This window comes from Mobula birostris, chromosome 6, assembly GCF_030028105.1.
Source record: "Mobula birostris isolate sMobBir1 chromosome 6, sMobBir1.hap1, whole genome shotgun sequence".
In the NCBI taxonomy this organism is placed as follows: domain Eukaryota; kingdom Metazoa; phylum Chordata; class Chondrichthyes; order Myliobatiformes; family Myliobatidae; genus Mobula; species Mobula birostris.
In genome coordinates this window covers 84195075-84215847 of record NC_092375.1, presented here as the reverse complement: position 1 = coordinate 84215847, position 20773 = coordinate 84195075, and the positions used below count along the sequence as shown (strand labels likewise).

The following is a 20773-nucleotide window of genomic DNA, read 5'->3' as shown; positions in this document are numbered from 1 at the left end:
AATGTCAAATCTAACTTGGAGTTTCGAGCCACTTTCAAATCAGGTATAGCAATCTAGAAGCTGGAGATCCTCAATGGTTCCATTTCATATCAGAGAATGTATACAGTATACAACCTGAAATTCTTAGTCTTCACAGGAATCCACAAAACAGAAGAGAACCTCAAAGCCCCCTGTCCCCCCTCCCATGCACAAGCAGCTGCAAAGCATCAACCCTCCCCCTCCCACTCCCCCACTTATTTCAGTAGGAAGCATCAGCACCCACCAGGCAAGCAATAGCAAAGCCCCCAAAGGGGGACCATGATCTGCAGTCCAACAAAAACTATTCACCCAGCAATTCAACATGCCACAGGTTCTCTCTCATTAACAAGGGACAGAGAGGTGTTACCACACAAGAGGGGAGACCAACAAAATAGCCGCTGTGATATGTTACAGTCTGTCATGTCGCTTTTATTCTGAGTTCTCTGACTTGAGAATCAGCAGCCCTGCGATATCGAAGAACTGCTGGTAGGTGATCTCCTGGAGCAGGAAACGCCACCATAAAGAGCCACAGTTTGAGTGCAGCTATAGATTACATACTTCGTCAGAACCTCATTTACCTTGAAAAGGGAAAAAGAGACATTAAAGAGAAGAAATTAAAGCTGTTTTGCAGGTGAGCTCTTAGAAGCCACCCTCTGGCAACATCTTAGCTCTGCTTTAATTGCTTACTCAGTAGGGCAGGTAGCATCCCCCATGGACAAACAGAATAGTCGACATTTCAGGTTAGGATTCTTCATCAGATTCTTATCGCTACTGAATGAAAGAATTATGGGTGCAACAAAAGACTATGCAGCTGATTGAAAAATAGTCATCCCACCTTCTTCACTGCCTGGCAACACTTTTGTGTTTTAACTTAGTAATATGATTGTGTGTGGGGCTAATCTGTAATGGGAATAGATACTCACTTGGGCATGAGAGAAATAAAGGAACAAAGGAAGAGACTGTTCAGCTCTGACAACAACTGCATGACCAGAAGGAAAGTTCTTCCTCACCCCAGATGGGACTTGAACCCACAATCCCTGGCTTAGGAGGCCAGTGCCTTATCCATTAGGCCACTGGGGCTGCTCACTAATTTTTCTAAATAGGGAGATAGCTGAAGCTGGATTCACAAGAGTTTCAACCCCACAGTATTCAAATACCTTCAACCAGGTACAATTTCCAAATACAAGTTTCCCAACAACAGCACTGCTGTTGGATTAATCACAAGTGATGATGTATCAGAGTACAGAGCAAGACAGGACACCTGGTTGAGTGGACACCGTAACAACAACCTCTCACTCAGCGTCAGTTAAACTAATGAGCTGATTGTTGACTTTAAGAAGAGGAAGGAGGACGAACATGCATCAGTTTACATTACTTTGTTGGAGGGTTAAGGAGATTTGGCTTGTCACTAACACTGTAACAAACCTCTACAGATTGAAGTGTTGAAAGTGTCCTGACCTGTTGTCTGTTACAACTATTCAAATGCATAAGAATGTAGTAATCCCTCTGCATCACTGGTAGCTGCCAAAGGATGTGTTAGCTCAAGACGGCAATACCTGTCATCCCTGCCATCTGGCCTATGCTATCCTCTTGCAGCTACCACCAGGCAGGAGGTAGAGGCCTGAGTACCCATGCTGCCAGGTTCAAGAACAACCATCCACTTATCTTGAAAACTTGAATGATAGGAAAATTTCTAACTTGGAATAATGGGAAAAACCATGACAAAAAAACTATTCAGTTAGTTCAAATATAGCTATCCAACCCCATTCGTGCAATAGTTAAAGAATTCCTCACCCCAGATGGGACTTGAACCCACAATCCCTGGCTTAGGAGACCAGCGCCTTATCCATTAAACCATGGGGCTGCTGGCATCTGTAGATGACTCTGACTAATGGGGAGATTGCTGAGCCAGGATGCACAGGCTCATGGATCTTAAATTCATTATAGTCAAACAGCTTCAAAGCATGCACAATGGGAACTAATTCTACAGTTGACTGATGTCATCAGATTTTATTCTTCTGCAATGGAGTTAGATTCGGAACCATGTTAATGAACATAGACTCAGTTAAAGTAATGAGAATCATTTCTAATGTTGCGTAATGGGGTAATTCCTATCTTGGGTTAATGTGGATATACCTGCTGGAGTACTGGGATATAATTCTAATTGAGTGTGGTGTGAAGGTATTGGGTTTGTTCACCACGAAGTTCGAAACTCAAACAAAGTCATATCCAAGCTAGGTAGCTATCACTAAAGGGAGGTTATGCTGTAACTACCCAATCATGAAAGATGTATTCACTTAGCTGTTCCTCCATGGTTAGTTTAACTGCCAATACCCGGTATCTGTGCAGTGTCCTCCCCCACCCTCCATCAAGGAGAAGATACTTCAAGCTAATACAGTTCATTTATTTTTAGTAATACACATTTAAATCAAAATATCATTCTTAAAACACATTTTAAACTCACAGAGGACTTATATCTTTTAAAGATTTCCAAATTAGAAACCATTTCTAAAACACAAAGGATTTTGTAAATTATAAGCTAAAAAGACATACCTATGAGCCACAGATGAAAGACTCATCTGTTGCAGAACTGAAAGCAGAAAAATAGAATCTATGTTTCTGTCATTCTTCTTGATGTTTCTGGGGTTATTCCTAAAAAGCCTGGACTGCTCTCTACACTTAACTGTTTCTCTGCCACCTGAGTGACTTCACACATCATAATTTTCCAGATACCTTTTTAGAGAAACGACTTTTACACTGCTTCTGGAGACGGAGTTCCCAGGTACCCATAATTAATGCTGTGAAGCAGATTCTTTTAAATATACAAAACTTCCAAATATTAGCAGATCAGCTGTTTGATGTGCTAAGTGATAGTATCAGTCTGGTCTGCAAGATTCCTTGAACTAAATAACTCAGCCAGCGCTGTCTACTTTGAAAAAAAAATAAATTAAGTAACCCAGTGTCTTACACTGCACCACTTTAGCAATAAGCCCAGATGCTCTGCACCAGCAAGTCTGTGCTGTATAGACTGAGGCTGCTTGCAAAACTGTCTTTTTAACTTCAAACTGATTGCTGCTTGCAATTTACTTTAAGAACTGAGGGCAGGGTCCTGTTTATGACAAGAAGCTAAACAAAGAATATTGGTTGGAAGTTTAACTTGCTTAAAACAGTGCTTTGATCTCTACAAATGTGAGTTGCTGTGTAGAAAGGTGAGCTTCACAAAAAAAGAGAAGGTCCCCTGGCCCTGGCCGTATCCATGACAGAGGATAAACTCTAAACTGGAGGAACTGGAATAGATTTGATCCTGCATAAAGGGGGTGAGGTTAAATCAAGAAGTACTGGAATTAGTTTACACCTAATGACTGACTTCGTTCATAATATCTCAGTTTGAATAATAAGAACCTCTCTATTGGAGTACTTGGAGTAGAACTGAACCAGAAGAAGAGATGCTATCCAGATGTAAGTACTGTATTTGTGACTTTTAATAAAGGATAGATTTATGTAGGAGTAACAGAAATTATTCTAACTTGGTACAGAGGAGATAGGACCTGATCTTGTACAGTAGCCATAGATTTTTTTCTTGGCGTACTGGGTACATCCTCTGTCGGACTAATGTTGAATTTAAACTGGAATGCATTCTAATTGCTGTATTGAAAGACAATTATAATGTTGGGCTATTGGAACACCAACCATGTGTAAATGTGATAAATTCTCAGCTGGGGTCATGAGAAAGAATTGTGTCAAAATCAAAATTGAGATTATTGTCATATATGCAAGTATGTGTATGCACAGGTACAATGAAAACTTACTTGCATCAGTACCACAGATGTGTGCTATCATATAAGCAGTATTCACAGGGGAAAAAATAAACATAAAATATACCTCAAACACGAGGAAATTTGCAGGTGCTGGAATTTCAAGCAACACACACAAGAATTGCTGATGAACGTAGCAGGCCAGGCAGCATCTATAGGAAGAGGTACAATCAACGTTTCAGGCCGAGATACAAGAAAACACAATTGGAGCAAAGAAAACAAAGTCTATTTTCGTACAAAGAAGTCAGAGGTCATAGTGCAGCCAAATTGCAATAATTAAGGCATTGCCTGTTGGTTCAAGAACTGAATGGTTGAAAGTAGCAAGATCAACGGGAATATTTAGAAACCTGGAAAAATAAGAGAGTGTAACTTAGAAGTGGTATACATTCTAACTTCGAGCAAAGGGAAAACTAACCTAATGGGAATGGATTCTGACCTATCGCCTTGATTAAGAGAAACATGGAAAATCTACAACAGAGAAAGAAACCATCCACTTGGTTCAAAAATAGCTCTCCAACCTTCTCCATGCACTGTTATAGGACCCAGATGGGATTTGAACCCATAATCCCTGATTTCAGAGGTCAATCCCTTATCCACTGAGCCACAGGGGCTGCTCAGACTTTCATCAGTAAAGAGTTACTGAACCTGGATTGCAGGGAGATTTGTAGAAATTAATGGGACCATGCTATCCATGCTGGGACCAAATTCCACTTGAGTGATTTCATCAGATTTCTAACTTCACTAATAGGGGTGGACTCTAAATTTGTGTACTAGGGATAATTCTAACTTCAAGTAATGGGAATGGTTCGGGGGGATAATCCTAATGGGGATTCTCACCTTCAAAAATATGGATCTCCCCTGAGGTAAAAGGATATTTTCTGACCTGGAGTGGATCAAACCAGGAGCAATTGAAAAAGATTTTAACCTGTGAAATGGGGAGAAGCCCTATTGGGTGTGGCTTTACCAAGTATAACGGGGGACACAGTCCATCCTGAAATAATGTAGATACAGTCAAATTTGGAGTGACAGATGTATTCTATGTTGTAACTGGATTCTCAGCAGAAGTACTGAATGAGAGAAACATGCCAAATTTACAGCAAGGGCAGAGACCAGTCAGCAGATCAGAAACAACTCTTTCCATATTCCAGTAACATAACCCAGTCAGAAAACATTATTTCACCCCAGATGGGACTTGAACCCACAATCCCTGGCTTAGGAGGCCAGTGCCTTATCCATTAGGCCACTAGGGCTGCTAGAGCCAGCAGCCAGTCTTAATAGGAAGGTTGCCAGACCTGGATTGCCAGGGAGATTTTCAAACCCATGGTTACTGGACAACTTCCAAACATGTACACCTTGGACATGATACTACTTGGGGGTGATGACATCAACTTCTAACTTTCAGTGAAGGATCTCAAAACTAGATAATTCTAAATTCAGATAATGGGAAAGATTTCTAATCTTGTGTGTTCTATCCAGGATTAATTAGGGATAAACTCATTGGAAGTAAAGAGATTAAATTCCAGCCTAGTATAATTGGGATTCTAACCTGAAAACAGTTTGTCCCAGAAACACTGAGTGTAGTTTTAATTGTAGTGTTAGAGGCCAAGTGTTCCATCCTGGGTTACTGAGGATACAAGCAAAGTAGGAGCCATAGGAATAAACCTCTCTCAGGTTCTAAGGGATAGATTCTAAACTGCAGTTATTGGGATGTCCAAAGCCTGGAGTAATTCACACATTCCAACCTGAACTAATGGGGATCTTTCCTAATTCATCTTAACTGGTGATGTATTCCAGCTGGGAGTTGTGAGGATAGATTCTTACTGGGGAAATTGGGATACTTTCTGCCGTAGAGTGAGTAGGGAAGAATCTCGCTGGAAAAAGGAAGCGTTAGTTTCTACCCTGGGGTAGTGGAAGTGAAGTAACCTACAATAAATGAAAAATATTCTGTCCTACAGTAGTGGTGAGATGTACAATTGGAGAACACTGTGGATCATTTAAACCTTGTGGAATAGGTGTGAGATTCCATCCTGGAATAACAGAAAACTGTGCAGCACAGGAACAGCCTCCACGATGTGGTGCCAAACTATTTGAACTAACAACTCCTAATTAATCTAATCCTCCTTCACATCTGTACACTGACCATGTCTGAAAAGCCTCTAGATGCCTCCTTCACATCTGCCTCTACCACTACCCCTGACAACATAGTCCAGACACCCACTACTCTCTGTGTTTTTTTTTAAAAAAACAACTTGGCCCACACACCTCCTTTGAATGATTGCTCTCAAATATCAGACATTAAATCCTGGGGAGAAAAAAAGATACTGGCTTTTTATGCTATCTAAGCCTCTCATAATCTTATAAACTTCTAACAGGCCTCCGCTACTCCAGAGAAAACAACCCACGTTTGACAAGCCTCTCCTTATAACACATACCCTCTAATCCAAGCAGAATGCTGGTAAAATTTCTTCTGCACCCTCTCCAAAACCTCCACATCCTTTGTATAATGGGGTGGCCAGATCCACATTATGGATGTGATCCAGCTTGGAGTATTAGAGATGTAATCTGCCTTGGAGATCAGATTTCACCCTGGATAAATGGAGGTAAGTACATTCCAAATGGGAATATGAATAGGTACATATTCTGATTCTAAGTACTCTGGATAGAGTCCAACTTTGAGCACTATTAACTGATTTAAACCTGGAGGGAACTGGATTTTATCTGGAGTAAGGTGAGTGGAGTCTAACTGGGAGTTGTGTGGATATATTCTCTCCAAGTATTGGATTTAGATTCTGTTTGAGAGTAATAAGGTAAGTTCTTATCTGGAATAATAGAGAAAGATTCTTTATGTTTGGAGTAGGGGCACACTGTAATCAGTAGTCATGGAAACAGATCATTCAGAACACACAATAGATGCATTTCAATGAGAGAACAATTATGAGGGGAACACTCACTTTCTTATGATTAAGACTGCATCAAATGTAGAGAGAAAGTACATATCACATTTCAAGTTTAATTGTCGTTCAATCATACATGAACACCCATGAATACAGTCAGACAAAACAGTGTTACTCTGGGGCCAAGGTGGAAAACACATTACAACAGTCACACGCAGCACACACAAAATAGCAAGCACATTTAAGATATCAGTAAAATACAGTCACACAAAAAAATATTCCAGGTCTCTGAGTCCATGAACGTTGCAGAAATCAGCAGTTGACCACAATGCAGATTGTCTTCTGCCAAGTGAACACTGGGTGGCAGCACCAACTCCAGCTTGGATGCCACGCAACACCACCTCGAGTGGAGTGCATCAACTCTGACTATATTGGTAAGTTATTTGGCACTCAGGAGGAGTTCCCAGGAATTGGTACAAAAGGGGGCCATTATAGCAATACATATGGAGAGGTATGTCGGACTCCTACTATTACTGTTGATGTCCTGCATCAAACCCAGCAGTCACCAGCAACTCAGAGTGGAAGCCTGTGTGTGAGGTGATGATTGAGCTTGGAAGAGTCAGGAGACAGGATCTTGCATGATATCCATTGGGTGGTGATGAGAGACTGGGTTGTCTATCAGCACATGGGGTAGGTGCTGTAAGTGGGGAATCATTACACCCTGAGCCCCATATCTCACTGTTAAGCAGTCATACCACTTAAACTCAGCTCAGCCAACATCAGGCCTTCCAGGCAGCCTCTTCATACTGAGTCATTGGGTGAATCATTTCTGAGAGATGGTGGTGAGGCACAGTGCTGATTTCAGTGATGTACATGTGCAAATATTATGCTCATTTCCCTCATCCCCTTTCCTTTCCAAGTGCCAGTCCAGGTGCCTTCTAAATGTTGCATTTACATCTGCCTGTACCATTTTCTCTGGCAACTCATTCAGTTCGTGGATTGGCCGTCTCAGTGGGCAGAGTTAACGGTGACGTCAATCAGGTTGAAAGGCAGCCAACAATGGCTTGCCCACAGAAACAGCAACAGCTTGGTACCCTACGGCCCATCATCATGCTGGTACTGTCCCATTAGAGTGATATCAATTCCAAAGAAGAACTATACAAATTAGCCAGAAAAAGTGGTTCACCTGAGGACTGGGAGAAATTCAAAGTCCAGCACAGGAGGACAAAGGGCTTAATTAGGAAAGGGAAAAACATTATGAGAGAAAACTGGCTGGGAACATAAAATCTGACAGTAAAAGCTTTTATAGATATGTAAAAAGAAAAAGATTCGTTAAGACAAATGTAAGTCCCCTACAGAAAGAAACAGGTGAATTGATTATGGGGAGCAAGGACATGGCAGACCAATTGAATAACTACTTTGGTCCTGTCTTCACTAAGGAGGACATAAATAATCTTCCGGAAATAATAGAGGACAGAGGGTCCAGTGAGATGGAGGAACTGAGGGAAATACATGTTAGTAGAGAAGTGGTGTTAGGTAAATTGAAGGGATTAAAGGCAGATAAATCCCCAGGGCCAGATGGTCTGCATCGCAGAGTGCTTAAGGAAGTAGCCCAAGAAATAGTGGATGCATTAGTGATAATTTTTCAAAACTTTAGATTCTGGACTAGTTCCTGAGGATTGGAGGGTGGCTAATGTAACCCCACTTTTTAAAGAAGGAGGGAGAGAGAAACCGGAGAATTATAGACCGGTTAGCCTAACATCGGTGGTGGGGAAAATGCTAGAGTCAGTTATCAAAGATGTGATAACAGCACATTTGGAAAGTGGTGAAATCATCAGACAAACTCAGCATGGATTTGTGAAAGGAAAATCATGTCTGACGAATCTCATAGAATTTTTTGAGGATGTAACTAGTAGAGTGGATAGGGGAGAACCAGTGGATGTGGTATATTTGGATTTTCAAAAGGCTTTTGACAAGGTCCCACACAGGAGATTAGTGTGCAAACTTAAAGCACACGGTATTGGGGGTAAGGTATTGGTGTGGGTGGAGAATTGGTTAGCAGACAGGAAGCAAAGAGTGGGAATAAACGGGACCTTTTCAGAATGGCAGGCGGTGAATAGTGGAGTATCGCAAGGCTCAGTGCTGGGACCCCAGTTGTTTACAATATATGTTAATGACTTGGATGAGGGAATTAAATGCAGCATCTCCAAGTTTGTGGATGACACGAAGCTGGGTGGCAGTGTTAGCTGTGAGGACGTTGCTAAGAGGATGCAGGGTGACTTGGATAGGTTAGGTGAGTGGGCAAATTCATGGCAGATGCAATTTAATGTGGATAAATGTGAAGTTATCCACTTTGTTGGCAAAAACAGGAAAGCAGATTATTATCTGAATGTTGGCCGATTAGGAAAAGGGGAGGTGCAACGAGACCTGGGTGTCATTATACACCAGTTATTGAAAGTGGGGATGCTGGTACAGCAGGCTGGTAAAAAAGGCGAATGGTATGCTGGCATTTATAGCGAGAGGATTTGAGTACAGGAGCAGGGAGGTACTACTGCAGTTGTACTAGGCCTTGGTGAGACTACACCTGGAGTATTGTGTGCAGTTTTGGTCCCCTACTCTGAGAAAAGACATTCTTGCCATAGAGAGAGTACAAAGAAGGTTCACCAGATTGATTCCTGAGATGGCAGGACTTTCATATGATTTAAATTAATCTCCTTTCACTTTAAACCTGTGCCTTCTAGTTTTAAACTCCCCCACCCAAGGAAAGAGGCTCTGTGTTGTCATTGAAGAGAGTCCAGAGGAGGTTCACGAGGATGATTCCAGGAATGAAGGGGTTAACACATGAGGAGTGTTTGGCAGCTTTGGGCCTGTACTCACTGGAATTTAGAAGAATGTATGGGGATCTCATTGAAACCAGGACCAGATGAGATGGACCCCAGGCTACTGTGGGAAGTGAGGGAGGAGATCGCTGAGCCTCTGGCGATGATCTTTGTGTCACCAATAGTGATGGGAGAAGTACCAAAGGATTGGAAGGTTGCAAACATTGTTCCCTTGTTCAAGAAAGGGAGTAGAGATAACCTAGGAAATTATAGACCTGTGAGTCTTACTTCAGTGGTGGGCAAGTTGTTGGAGAAGATCCTGAGAGGCAGGATTTATAAGCATTTGGAGAGATATAATCTGATTAGGGATAGTCAGCATTGCTCTGTCAAGGGCAGGTCATGCTTTACAAACCTGACTGAAATCTTTGAGGCTGTAACAAAACACATTGATGAAGGTAGAGCAGTGGATGTAGTGTATATGAATTTCAGTAAGGCATTTGATAAGTTTCTCCATGCAAGGCTCATTGAGAAAGTAATGAGGCATGTGATCCAAGGAGACCTTGCTTTGTGGATCTAGAATTTGCTTGACCACGGAAGGCAAAGGGTGAATGTGGATGGTTCATGTTCTGCATGGAGGATGGTGACCAGTACTGTTCTGTAGGGATCAGTTCTGGAACCCCTCCGCTTTGTGATTTTTATAAGTGACCTGGATGAGGAAGTAGAAGACTGGGTTAGTAAATTTGCTGATGATACAAAAGTTGGGGGTGTTGCGGATAGGCTGGAGGGTTGTCAGAGGTTACAGCAGGACATTGATAGGATACAGAAATGGGCTGAGAAGTGGCAGATGGAGTTCAACCCGGGTAGGTATGAAGTGGCTCATTTCAGTAGGTCAAGTATGAAGACAGAATATAGTATTAATAGTAAGACTCTTGGTATTCTGGAGGATCAATGAGGTCTTGGAGTCCATGTCCGTAGGCCACTCAAAGCTGCTGCACAGGTTGACAGTGTTGTTAAGAAGGCGTATGGTGTGTTGGCCTTCATCAACCATGGGACTGAGTTCAAGAGCCGTGAGGTAATGTTACAGCTATATGAGACCTTGGTCAGACCCCACTTGGAGCACTGTTTAGTTCTGGTCACCTCACTACAGGAAGGATGCAGATACTGTGAGAGAGTGCAGAGGATGTTGCCTGTATTGGAGAGCAATGCTTTATAAGAATAGGTCGCGTGAACTTGGCCTTTTCTCCTTGAAGCGATGGAGGATGAGAGCTGACCTGATAGAGGTATAGAAGATGATGAGAGGGATTCATCATGTGGATAGTCAGAGACTTTTTCTCAGGGCTGAAATGGCGAACATGAGGAGACATAGTTTTAAGGTGCTTGGAAGCAGGTACAATAGGGGGTGTCAGAGAGTGGTGGGTGTGTGGAATGCGCTGCCAGTGATGGTGATGGAGGTGGATACAATAGGGTCTTTTAAGAGACTCTTAGATAGGTACATGGAGCTTAGAAAAATAGAGGGCTATGCACTAGGGTATTTCTAGGCAGTTTCTAGAATAGGTTACATGGTCAGCACAACATTGTGGGCCAAAGGGCCTGTAGTGTGCTGTAGGTTTTCTATGTTCTATGAAACCTACTGAATGTTGAAAAGACTGGATAGGGTGGGTGTGGAGAGGATGTTTCCTATGGTAGGGGTATCCAGAACTAGAGGGCACAGCCTTAAAATTGAGGGGTGGCCCTTTAAAACAGAGGTAAGGAGGAATTTTTTTAGCCAGAGAGTAGTGAATCTGTGGAATGCTCTGCCACAGACTGCGGTGGAGGCCAAGTCCATGGATAAATATAAGGCAGAAGTTGATCATTTCCTGATCGGCCAGGGCATCAAAGGATCTGGCAAGAAATTAAATGTATGGGGTTGAGTGGGATTCGGGATCAGTCATGATGGAATAGCACAGCAGACATGATGGGCTGAATAGCCTAATTCTACTTTTGTCTTATGGTCTTATGGTCCTACCCTATCTATGTCCATCATGATTTTATAAACCTTTGTGAGGTCACCTCTCAGCCTCCTACACCCTAGTGAGAATAAACTCAGCCTACCATATATCTCCTTATAGCAACTGTGTTTGATTCCAGGCCATACCCTGGTGAATTTCTTATTTGTTATCACATCCCTCCTGTTGTGACAGTATACAATACTCCAACTGTGGCCTGACTGAGATCTCAGAAGACATTTAGTAAAAGGCTGCATCAAAGATCAAGGTGCAAGAGGCAACATATAGATGTGGGATAGAAGTCCAACTCAATTAAAGGAAAGAGAAGTAAGACATAAACTGTACTTTTCGTGTGGTTGGCAAGAAGTACTGAATGGTGAGTCAGAGGAATCAGTTCTGTGTTCTCTGCTTTCAGCTATTAATGAAGTTGGTTTTGATGAGGCACTGAAGCTGCGGTCACTAAATTTGTTGTCACTATAAAGATAGGGAGCCGACCCGTGGTGTCGTGACATTGGCACCGGACTTTGAGACGAGTGGTCCTGGGTTCGAATCCAGCCAGCTCCTTGTATGCTTTCCATCCACACTGGGTTGAGCCTTGAGCTAGCAACTCGGCCTCGTAAAAAACAGACAAATGGTAAAGAAACGGCAAAGTTACTGCCCGATATGCCACAAGGTGCGATGAGGAACAACAACAAAGGTAGGTAGGAAAGTAAGATGTGATGAGGACATAGGAAACTACAAAGTGACAAATAGAATAAATAGGCAATTACCTGGCAAGTGGAAATATCTGTAATAGTTCCTTGTTTTAAGAAAGGATGTTAAAATGTTGGAAGCTATTTAGAGGATTACTGGACTTTCCTTTTGTGGAAGTTGTGGTCAGACAAGAGTTAAAGACAACATCCAGGAAATAATGTCCTGGGGCAGTTGTAGTCAAGTGAGACTGCCAGAGACACCTCTGCTTACTATAGACGAGATGGGTTGGGGTGACTTCAGCAGTGCGTACTCAAGCCAGCCAAGTGAGGCCTTTGCAGTGAGACTTGTCCAGAAAGATCTTCCTAAAACATAGCATCCCTCTACACAATAAGGGTGCTGGAGACAGACAAGATAAGAATAATGTGAAAGGTAGCCAACAACTAAGGGACAATTGTCTTAGCAAACTTCCAAGTATCATCGACTGACCATTTGAAGTTTTGATTGACTTTAACATCTCTATTGTGAATGGCAATTGATCCTACAAGCAAGGAATTCAACATATATAATTTACCAAATGGTCAATATCCATAACAGATAATCCAGTTCTGTGTAAAAATAGCAAGTTTTCTGTCTTGGCTTCAGAACAGGGGCCATGCTGTTCTCCTTGTGCACGAGTAAAATAAAAAGAACATTTGAGTTGTAGGAGTGTGTGTGTTCTGGGCTCAGTTATTTTAGCTATTTTAGTTTTAATTATTTTAGTTTATTTAGTGGCGATGACTCTTTGTCTTATTTATTGTTTCTGAAACTGAAAACTAACTTGTTTTCTTACATTCCCGATTCTGATTAAGGGTCCTTCACCTGAAATGTTAACTGTTACTCTCTCCAAAAATAATGTCTGGCTTGCTGGGTTTTTGCAGCATTTTCTGCTTTCAGTAGCCCAATGAAAGAGGAGATGGTTTGTCTTGGAGGAAATGTTGAGCAGGCAGCACTTGTACCTACTTGAGTTTAGAGGAACGAGAGAGGACTTGATTGAAACAAAAAAATCCTGAGTGGCCTTGGCAGGATGGTTGTCAGAAGTTATCTACCCCTTTCGGAGAGTCTGGAACTTGGGGTCATTTGTCTGAAAGGACAGGGTCATCTAATTAAGACAGAAATTCTTTCCTCTGTGGGTATGGCTCTTTGGAACTCTCCTCTTCAAAGAGCGATGGTGTCTTTAAATATATTACTGAAGACGTGGATTATATACATGCTAATTGAAAGATGAAAAGTTACAAGGAGTAGGTGAAAATATTGAGCTGGAAGTTGCAATCAGATCTTATTTACTGGAGCAAGCTACAGATGCCAAGTCACTTATTTCTGCTCTTAATTTGTTTGTTTGTATTTCCTATCTTGTTAATAGATTTGGATTCAATTCTAGAGGAACATGCCCTTGTCACGTTTCTACCATTAGGGAGGAGGTACAGGAGCCTGAAGACCCATACTCCACATGTTAAAATGGGTTATTCCCTTCTGCTCTCAGATTTCTGAACAGTCCTATGAACTAATGAAAACTGCATTATTTTACGTCTTTTGCACTACAGGAATTTATTTTGTAACTTTTTGTAATATTCACGATCTTGCACTGTGATGCTGCTGCAAAAGAAGAGATTTGATGATATGTCAGTGATAATAAATTTGATTCCAGATCCTAATAAGGAATAAGCACAGATTCTCACATGAAGTAACGGCAGGGGATTGTAAACTGAAGTAATAGGGGCAAATTCTGACCAGGAATAATGAGGGAAGATTCTTAAATGGAGGCAGTCTATCCCAGATTAATAAAATAGATCTAACCTGAAATAATGGGGATAAATTCTATAAATGAGCATTCTGCCTTGGAATAATAGTGCCTTACCTGGAAAGAAGGTGAATTCTATCCTGGAGAAGGAGGAGGGGAGGTGCTAATAAGGACAGATGAAGCTCCAGAGTTGCAGGATAGGTCTCGCCCAGAGTAATTGAGAAAGATCCGATGAGTCCATGAGACCATCAGACATAGGGGAAGAATTAGACTATTCAGCCCATTGATCTACTCCGCTATTTCATCAGGGACGTTCCAGTTCTCTCTCAACCCCATTCTGTCACTTGAAGGGTATTTCTGTTACCATTCTCCCTACACCCTCCCAACCCATTGTATAGATTGTCTCCGATACAGCAATGCGCTGTGACTTTATATGGAAACACTTCAGCCCTGCACACCACCCTGGACAGACCTCTTCCCACTGGAACTGGTCTCTGTACTTGCTGTACAAGGCTATTTTGGTTTAACTGATTTTAGATCATAAGACCATAAGACACAGGAGCAGAATTAGGCCATTTGGCCCATCGAGTTTGTTCCACCATTTGATCAAGGCTGATCCATTTCCCTCTCAACCCTATTCTCCTGCCTTCTCCCTGAAACCTTTCACACCCTGACTTATCAAGAATCTATCAAGCTTCACCTTAAATACACCCAGTGACCTGGCCTCCACAGCCACCAGTGGCAACGAATACCACAGATACACCACCCTCTGGATCAAGGAATTCTTCCTCATCTCCACCCTAAATAGGCATCTCTCTGTTCAGAGGTTGTACACTCTGGTCCTAGACTCTCCCACTGTCGTCGTTGTCGTGGCTATCCCTCGAGGGTGACAATGATGGTCTTCATTCTGAAGAAGTGGCCCACAGAGCGAAGACGCCTGTGCGTGTATTTGTTTAACGTGTACTTGATGTTGCACTCCAAGAAGCACACGATACTTCACAATTGTTTCCAATGGCATGGAAACCACGACGACTGAAGCTGATGGATTTGTTGCAGCCTTCATCCGCCTTCACAACTGTTGAGTTCGAAGTAACTTCATCCGCCTGTTCCACTGTTGAGGTGTTGATTGGATTGTTCATTGTCGCCATGGGTGACCCTACCAAGAGCATAGCTCCAGAAAGCATTGCTCTCGGGATCACAGGACCATGCAAGCTTCTCCACCACGACAAGGTGACAATCTTCTCCCACTACAGGAAACATCCTCTCCACATCCACTCTATCCAGGCCTTTCAATATTCGATAGGTTTCAATGAGATACCCCCTAATTGTTCTAAGTTCCAGCAAGTACAGCCCCAAAGCCATCAAGCACTCCTCACATGATAACTCTTTCATTCCCAGAATCATTTTTGTGAACCTCCTTTAAACCCTCTCCAGTGTCAGCACATCCTTTCTTAGATAAGGAGCTCAAAACTTCTCACAATACCCCGAGTGAGGCCTCATCAGTGCCTTATAAAGCCTCAGCATTACATCCTTGTTTTAATATTTTTATTCTCTTGAAATGAATGCTAACTTTGCATTTGTCTTCCTCACCACTTATTCAACCTGCAAGTTAACCCTTAGGGAATCCTGCACAAGGGCTCCCAAGTCCCTTTGTACATTGGATTTTTGAATTTTCTCCCCATTTAGAAAATAGTTAACCTTTTTATTCTTTCTGCCAAAGTACTTAACCATACACTTTCCAACACCATATTCCATTTGCCACTGTGTTACCAATTCTCTTAATCTGTCCAGGTCCTTCCACAGCCTCCCTGCTTCCTCAACACTACCTGCCCCTCCATCTATCTTCATATCATCTGCAAACTTGGCCACAAAGCCATCAATTCCATCATCCAAATGACTGACATACAACGTAAAATGAGGCAGTCCCAACACCAACCCCTGAGGAGCACCACTAGTCAGTGGCAGCCAATCTGAAAAGACTCCCTTCATTCCCACCTTTTGCCTCCAGCCAATCAGCAAATGCTCTATTCATGCTAGTATCTTTCCTGCAATACCATGGGCACTTATCTTGCTAAGCAGCCTCATGTACAACACCTTGCCAAAGGCCTTCTGAAAATCCAAGAGCACAACATCCACCAATTCTTCTTTGTCTATCCTGCTTGTTATTTCCTCAAAGAATTCCAACACACTTGTCAGACAAGATATTCCCTCTAGGAAACCATGATGGCTTTGGCCTATTTTATCATGTGCCTCCAAGTGCCCCGAAACCTCAACTTTAACAATTGATTCCATCCCAACCACTGAGGTCAGGCTAACTGGCCTATAATTTCCTTCCTTCTGTCTCCCTCCCCGCTGGAACAGTGGAGCGACATTTGAAATTTCCTATCCTCTGGAACCATGTCAGTATAATAGTGATTCTTGAAAGATCATTACTAATGCCTCTACAATCTCTTCAGCTACCTCTTTCAGAACCTTGGGATGTAGTCCATCTGGTCCAGGTGACTTATCTACCTTCAGACCTTTCACCTCCCAAGCACCTTCTCCCTAGTAATAGCAACTGCATTCACTTCTGTCTCCTGACACTCTCATATTTCTGGCACACTGCTAGTGTCTTCCAGAGTGAAAACTGATGCAAAATACTTATTCAGTTCATCCGCCATTTCCCTGTCTCTCATTACTACCTATCCAGTGTCATTTTCCAGTGGTACAGTATCTACTCTCACCTCTCCTTTACTCTTTAAATATCCAAAAAACTTTTGCTATCCTCTTAGATATTATTGGCTAGCTTAACTTCATATTTAATCTTTTCCCTCCTTATGGCTTTTTAATTGCCTTCCCAATCATCTCAATATCTCACTATATTTTGCTCTATTATATACCCTCTTTTTTTGGTTTTATGTTGGCTTTGACATCCCTTGGCCATGGTTGAGTTATCCTACCTTTAGAATACTTCTTGTTCTTTGGGATGTATTTGTCCTGTGACTTCCAAATCGCTCCAAGAAACTCCAGCTATTGCTACTGTACTGTCATTCCTGCTCGTGACCCCTTCCAATAAACTTGGGTCAGCTCCTCTCTCATGCCTCTGTAATTCCCTTTACACCACTGTTATACTGATACATTTGACTTTAGCTTCTCCCTCTCAAATTGCAGGGTGGATTTATCATATTATGATCACTGCTGCATAAGAGTATCTTTACCTCCACTCCACTCCCTCTGCCTATCTACCTGTCCTTTCAACACAATTTGTATCCTTGGATGTTAGACTCCTGACTCTGATCTTTCAGCCACAACTCAATGATGCCCACAATGTCATGCCTGCCAATATTTAACTGTGCTACAAGATCATTTACCTTATTCTGTATACTGCATACATTCAAATGTAGCACCTGAATCTTTCCTGCACCCTTTACAGCTACATGACATCCTTCACAGAGCCAGGAGAGCAGAACTCAACACAGTATTCTGAGTGTGGTCCCACCAATAACATGTACAGTTGTAATATGATGAACACTGTGACCAGCTTTGCTGATGTTACTTAAGAGGCAGAAGTTGCATTCTTTTCCAAGACAGCTCTGTGACATATTTTATTTTCACTAGAAAGATACAATTTGATCTCTGTAATCAAATTGACCATATTACTCCAATTAGAATAGATTTACATTGCTCTAAAATAAAATCTGTCTCTGACTTGTTCTGGATAAAACTTGCTCATATTAATAAAATTTGCTCTTATTACTCTGCAAAAAAAATTTCTTCTCAACAATTTAATTTTTGTTATTTATTTTCTTCAAGTTCTAATGAAGCGCATTCCTATGACAATATTTGTCACTATTGTAGTACCTATCACCATTCCTCCACATTAGAATCTTGCTCTTTGTAGAAGCTGGACATCACACTCTGTTTATTATCTTACCTTACCTCCAGCAAATTGTATTTCCTCAGTACTGCCCTGGATTAAGATTTGCTAAATATGTCTTGACATACAAGTACTGCAGAAAGCCAGGCTGAGAATCTAAAAATGAAGTTGACACTTTTTGTGTCAGGCAGGACATGTTCTTCCAGAACGAAGGCTTTCTTTATTGATTCTTGTGACATGAGTGTTGATGCCAAGACTGAAATATATTTCACATCCATGTTGCCCTTGAGATGCCAATCCTGGACCTTAGAGTCATCGAGTCATAGAAAAGCCTTTTGGCCTATCTAATATTTGCCCAACCATTTAAACTGCCTGCTCCCACTGACTGCACCGAGACCATAGCCCTCCATAACCCTACCATTCATGTACCTATCCACACTACTCTTAAACATTGAATTTAAGCTTACATGCACTACTTGCACCGGCAGCTCATTGCGCACTCTCATGACTCACTGATCGAAGAAGTTTCCCCTCACTTTCCTCTTAAACTTTTCACCTTTCACCCTTAACCCATGACCTCTGGTTGTAGTTCCACCCAACCTCAGTGGAAAAACCTTTTTTGCATTTACCGTATCAATACTCCTCATAATTTTGTATGCCTCTATCAAATCCCCTCTCAATCTTCTACATTCCATATTCATACTATGACATTGACTACAAAGTCCTAACCTGTTTGATCTTTTCTTATAACTCAGGTTCTCTAGCAACATCCTTGTAAATTTTCTCTGTACTCTTTCAGCAATATTTACATCTTTCCTGTAGGTAGGTCACCAACACTATACACAATACTCCAAATTTGGCCTCACCAATGTCTTGTATAACTTCAACATAACACCCCATCTTTTGTACTCAATACTTTGATTTTTGAAGTCCAATATACCAAAAGCTTTCTTCGCAACGAAGTGAAAATCAAACTAAAACTGCTGATGCTGGAAATCTAAAACTAAAACAGAAAATAGTGGAAATGCACAGCAGGTCAGGCAACATCTATGATTTATTTGGGACCTTTGTAAAACTATGGGTCTGTATTGGGCACTGCATGGTTTCGTGAGGAGTTCCAGAACTGCGAGCTAGTGATGATGAAGGTTCAGCCATGTATTACATCATTAAGACTTGTTAAACAGTGGAGACGGGGCTTCCCAATCTCATTATGTCATTGGAACATCCCTTACATGGTTACTCCAGAAATTGACACCTGGTTCCAAACTTCTTAAAAGTGGCGATAAAATACTGGACTTGCAGATATCAGTCTTATGTCTTATTTACCGCATACTGTCAGCTACAATGTAACAGTAGATCTAGAGAAATGTTTTAGAATTCTCCTGAACTTGTATGATTGGAAGATAATACAAATAAAGAAAAATGCTTTGATGGTCCAGACTGTATGTCTTTTTGGTTTCTTTTGCAGATCAGAATGCAGCACTGCTACTCATTTAAAACGACATCCATTTTACTCAAAGTGGGACAACACAATAAGATTCAGAAAATGGGGCATCACCGACATGCAGTTGCCTTTGTCCGTGTCCTGCTCCACGCAGAGGTTAAGGTTACACGGTGGTGGGGGTTAAGAGTTGAAACCTGATAGTCTCTGTATGTTTGAAGACTAACTATACTTAAATTGTTGCATTCCCGAACACTGACACATGTCTGGTGACAGGCCAAATGGCTTCTTTCTGGGCCGTAAATTTTCTGTGATTTTCCTCCAGTTTCAGTGTCGTCCAGCACTGATGCGATGTCTTACATTCTGCACAGCCTCAACACCCTGCCACTGAAACTGCTTTCCTTCTCACAACTTCTGTTTCTTTCAGCACCGTCCAGCCCACATACTGTATCTTTCTGACTCAAGAAATATTTGGGAAAAGAAAATCTTTCATGGCCATGTGTTCTCCAAAGCATTTCCAACCAGTGAGACATTTGTTGAAAGGCAGTCACTGTTGCAACAGAGCGGCCATTTTGTGTATACCATGCTCACTGAAACAGTAATATATTAGTGATTGATCATTGCCCATAAATATTGTTTAGGACACTACTGCATGTTAATATCCCTACTAACCACACACACCTCCCATCCAATCCTTCTTTGAGGCAATATTACTGGTCTTTTTACCCCTTTCCTCCCCCTCTGATGCTGAGGGAGAAGGGAGGAGACTTGGTTGAATGTCTTCTCTGCCAGCAGTGTGGCACTCCCTCATGACTGCATTTTTATTCTGGCAGGGGAAGTTTAAACCTGAATATGTTGGCTGTAAGGCAAGAGTGCCCGCACTAGGCCTGGGCAAACACTTTGCGGTTCCTGTCTCATAAGTGAAGGCCACCCATTCATGAGGACCATTTACAAAATTCCTCCTCAAACCGGGGAAGAAAGAATGCTGAATAAAACTGAGCATTCTCCTAATTCCACTTGTCCATTGTTCATTAATAAATAAGAAGAAAACAGAACGTGTGCTGAAAATTGCATATTATCACAGTTGACGAAAAAGCCTGCTTTTCCTCACTTATGTATAGCACCGACATAGCAGAGGCACAGACCTGATCACTCTGACATTTATCAGGTCTTCACACAGACGGGAATGATCCATGAACCCCAGTGTAGCAGTATGTACATACATGTCCACTCATGTACAGGGGCATACTCGCACACTCATATACACACTTCCACACACACACACACAGGCAGACACACATCTACCATTCCTCACCTCTATACACATGCTTACAGTATATGCATATACACATGCATGCACACATACAATCACACATACATACCGACAGACATTTGCATACATACACATTCACGCTCACACATACATAGAAAATGGGATTAAAGGTTGCAGAGCAAGAGTGAAGCAAGATGTTGGA

At 41.9% G+C, this 20773-nt stretch overlaps 1 protein-coding gene and 2 non-coding genes across 3 annotated transcripts in view; 1 reads left to right on the top strand and 2 right to left on the bottom strand.

The window, feature by feature from the left end:
* Positions 1-1025: 1025 nt before the first annotated feature.
* On the bottom strand, positions 1026-1098 carry trnar-ccu (transfer RNA arginine (anticodon CCU)). Its single transcript has one exon. It is a non-coding gene; the product is annotated as a tRNA-Arg (tRNA).
* A 3912-nt stretch (positions 1099-5010) lies between these two features.
* On the bottom strand, positions 5011-5083 carry trnar-ccu (transfer RNA arginine (anticodon CCU)). The gene has a single exon. It is a non-coding gene; the product is annotated as a tRNA-Arg (tRNA).
* Positions 5084-12194: 7111 nt separating this feature from the next.
* Positions 12195-20773, top strand: part of LOC140198699 (protein FAM124A-like) — a 65792-nt gene continuing 57213 nt past the window's right edge. The window contains exon 1 of the mRNA XM_072259716.1: positions 12195-12228. Coding sequence (XP_072115817.1) covers positions 12195-12228 — 34 coding nt within the window. The remainder of the gene's footprint in view (positions 12229-20773) is intronic.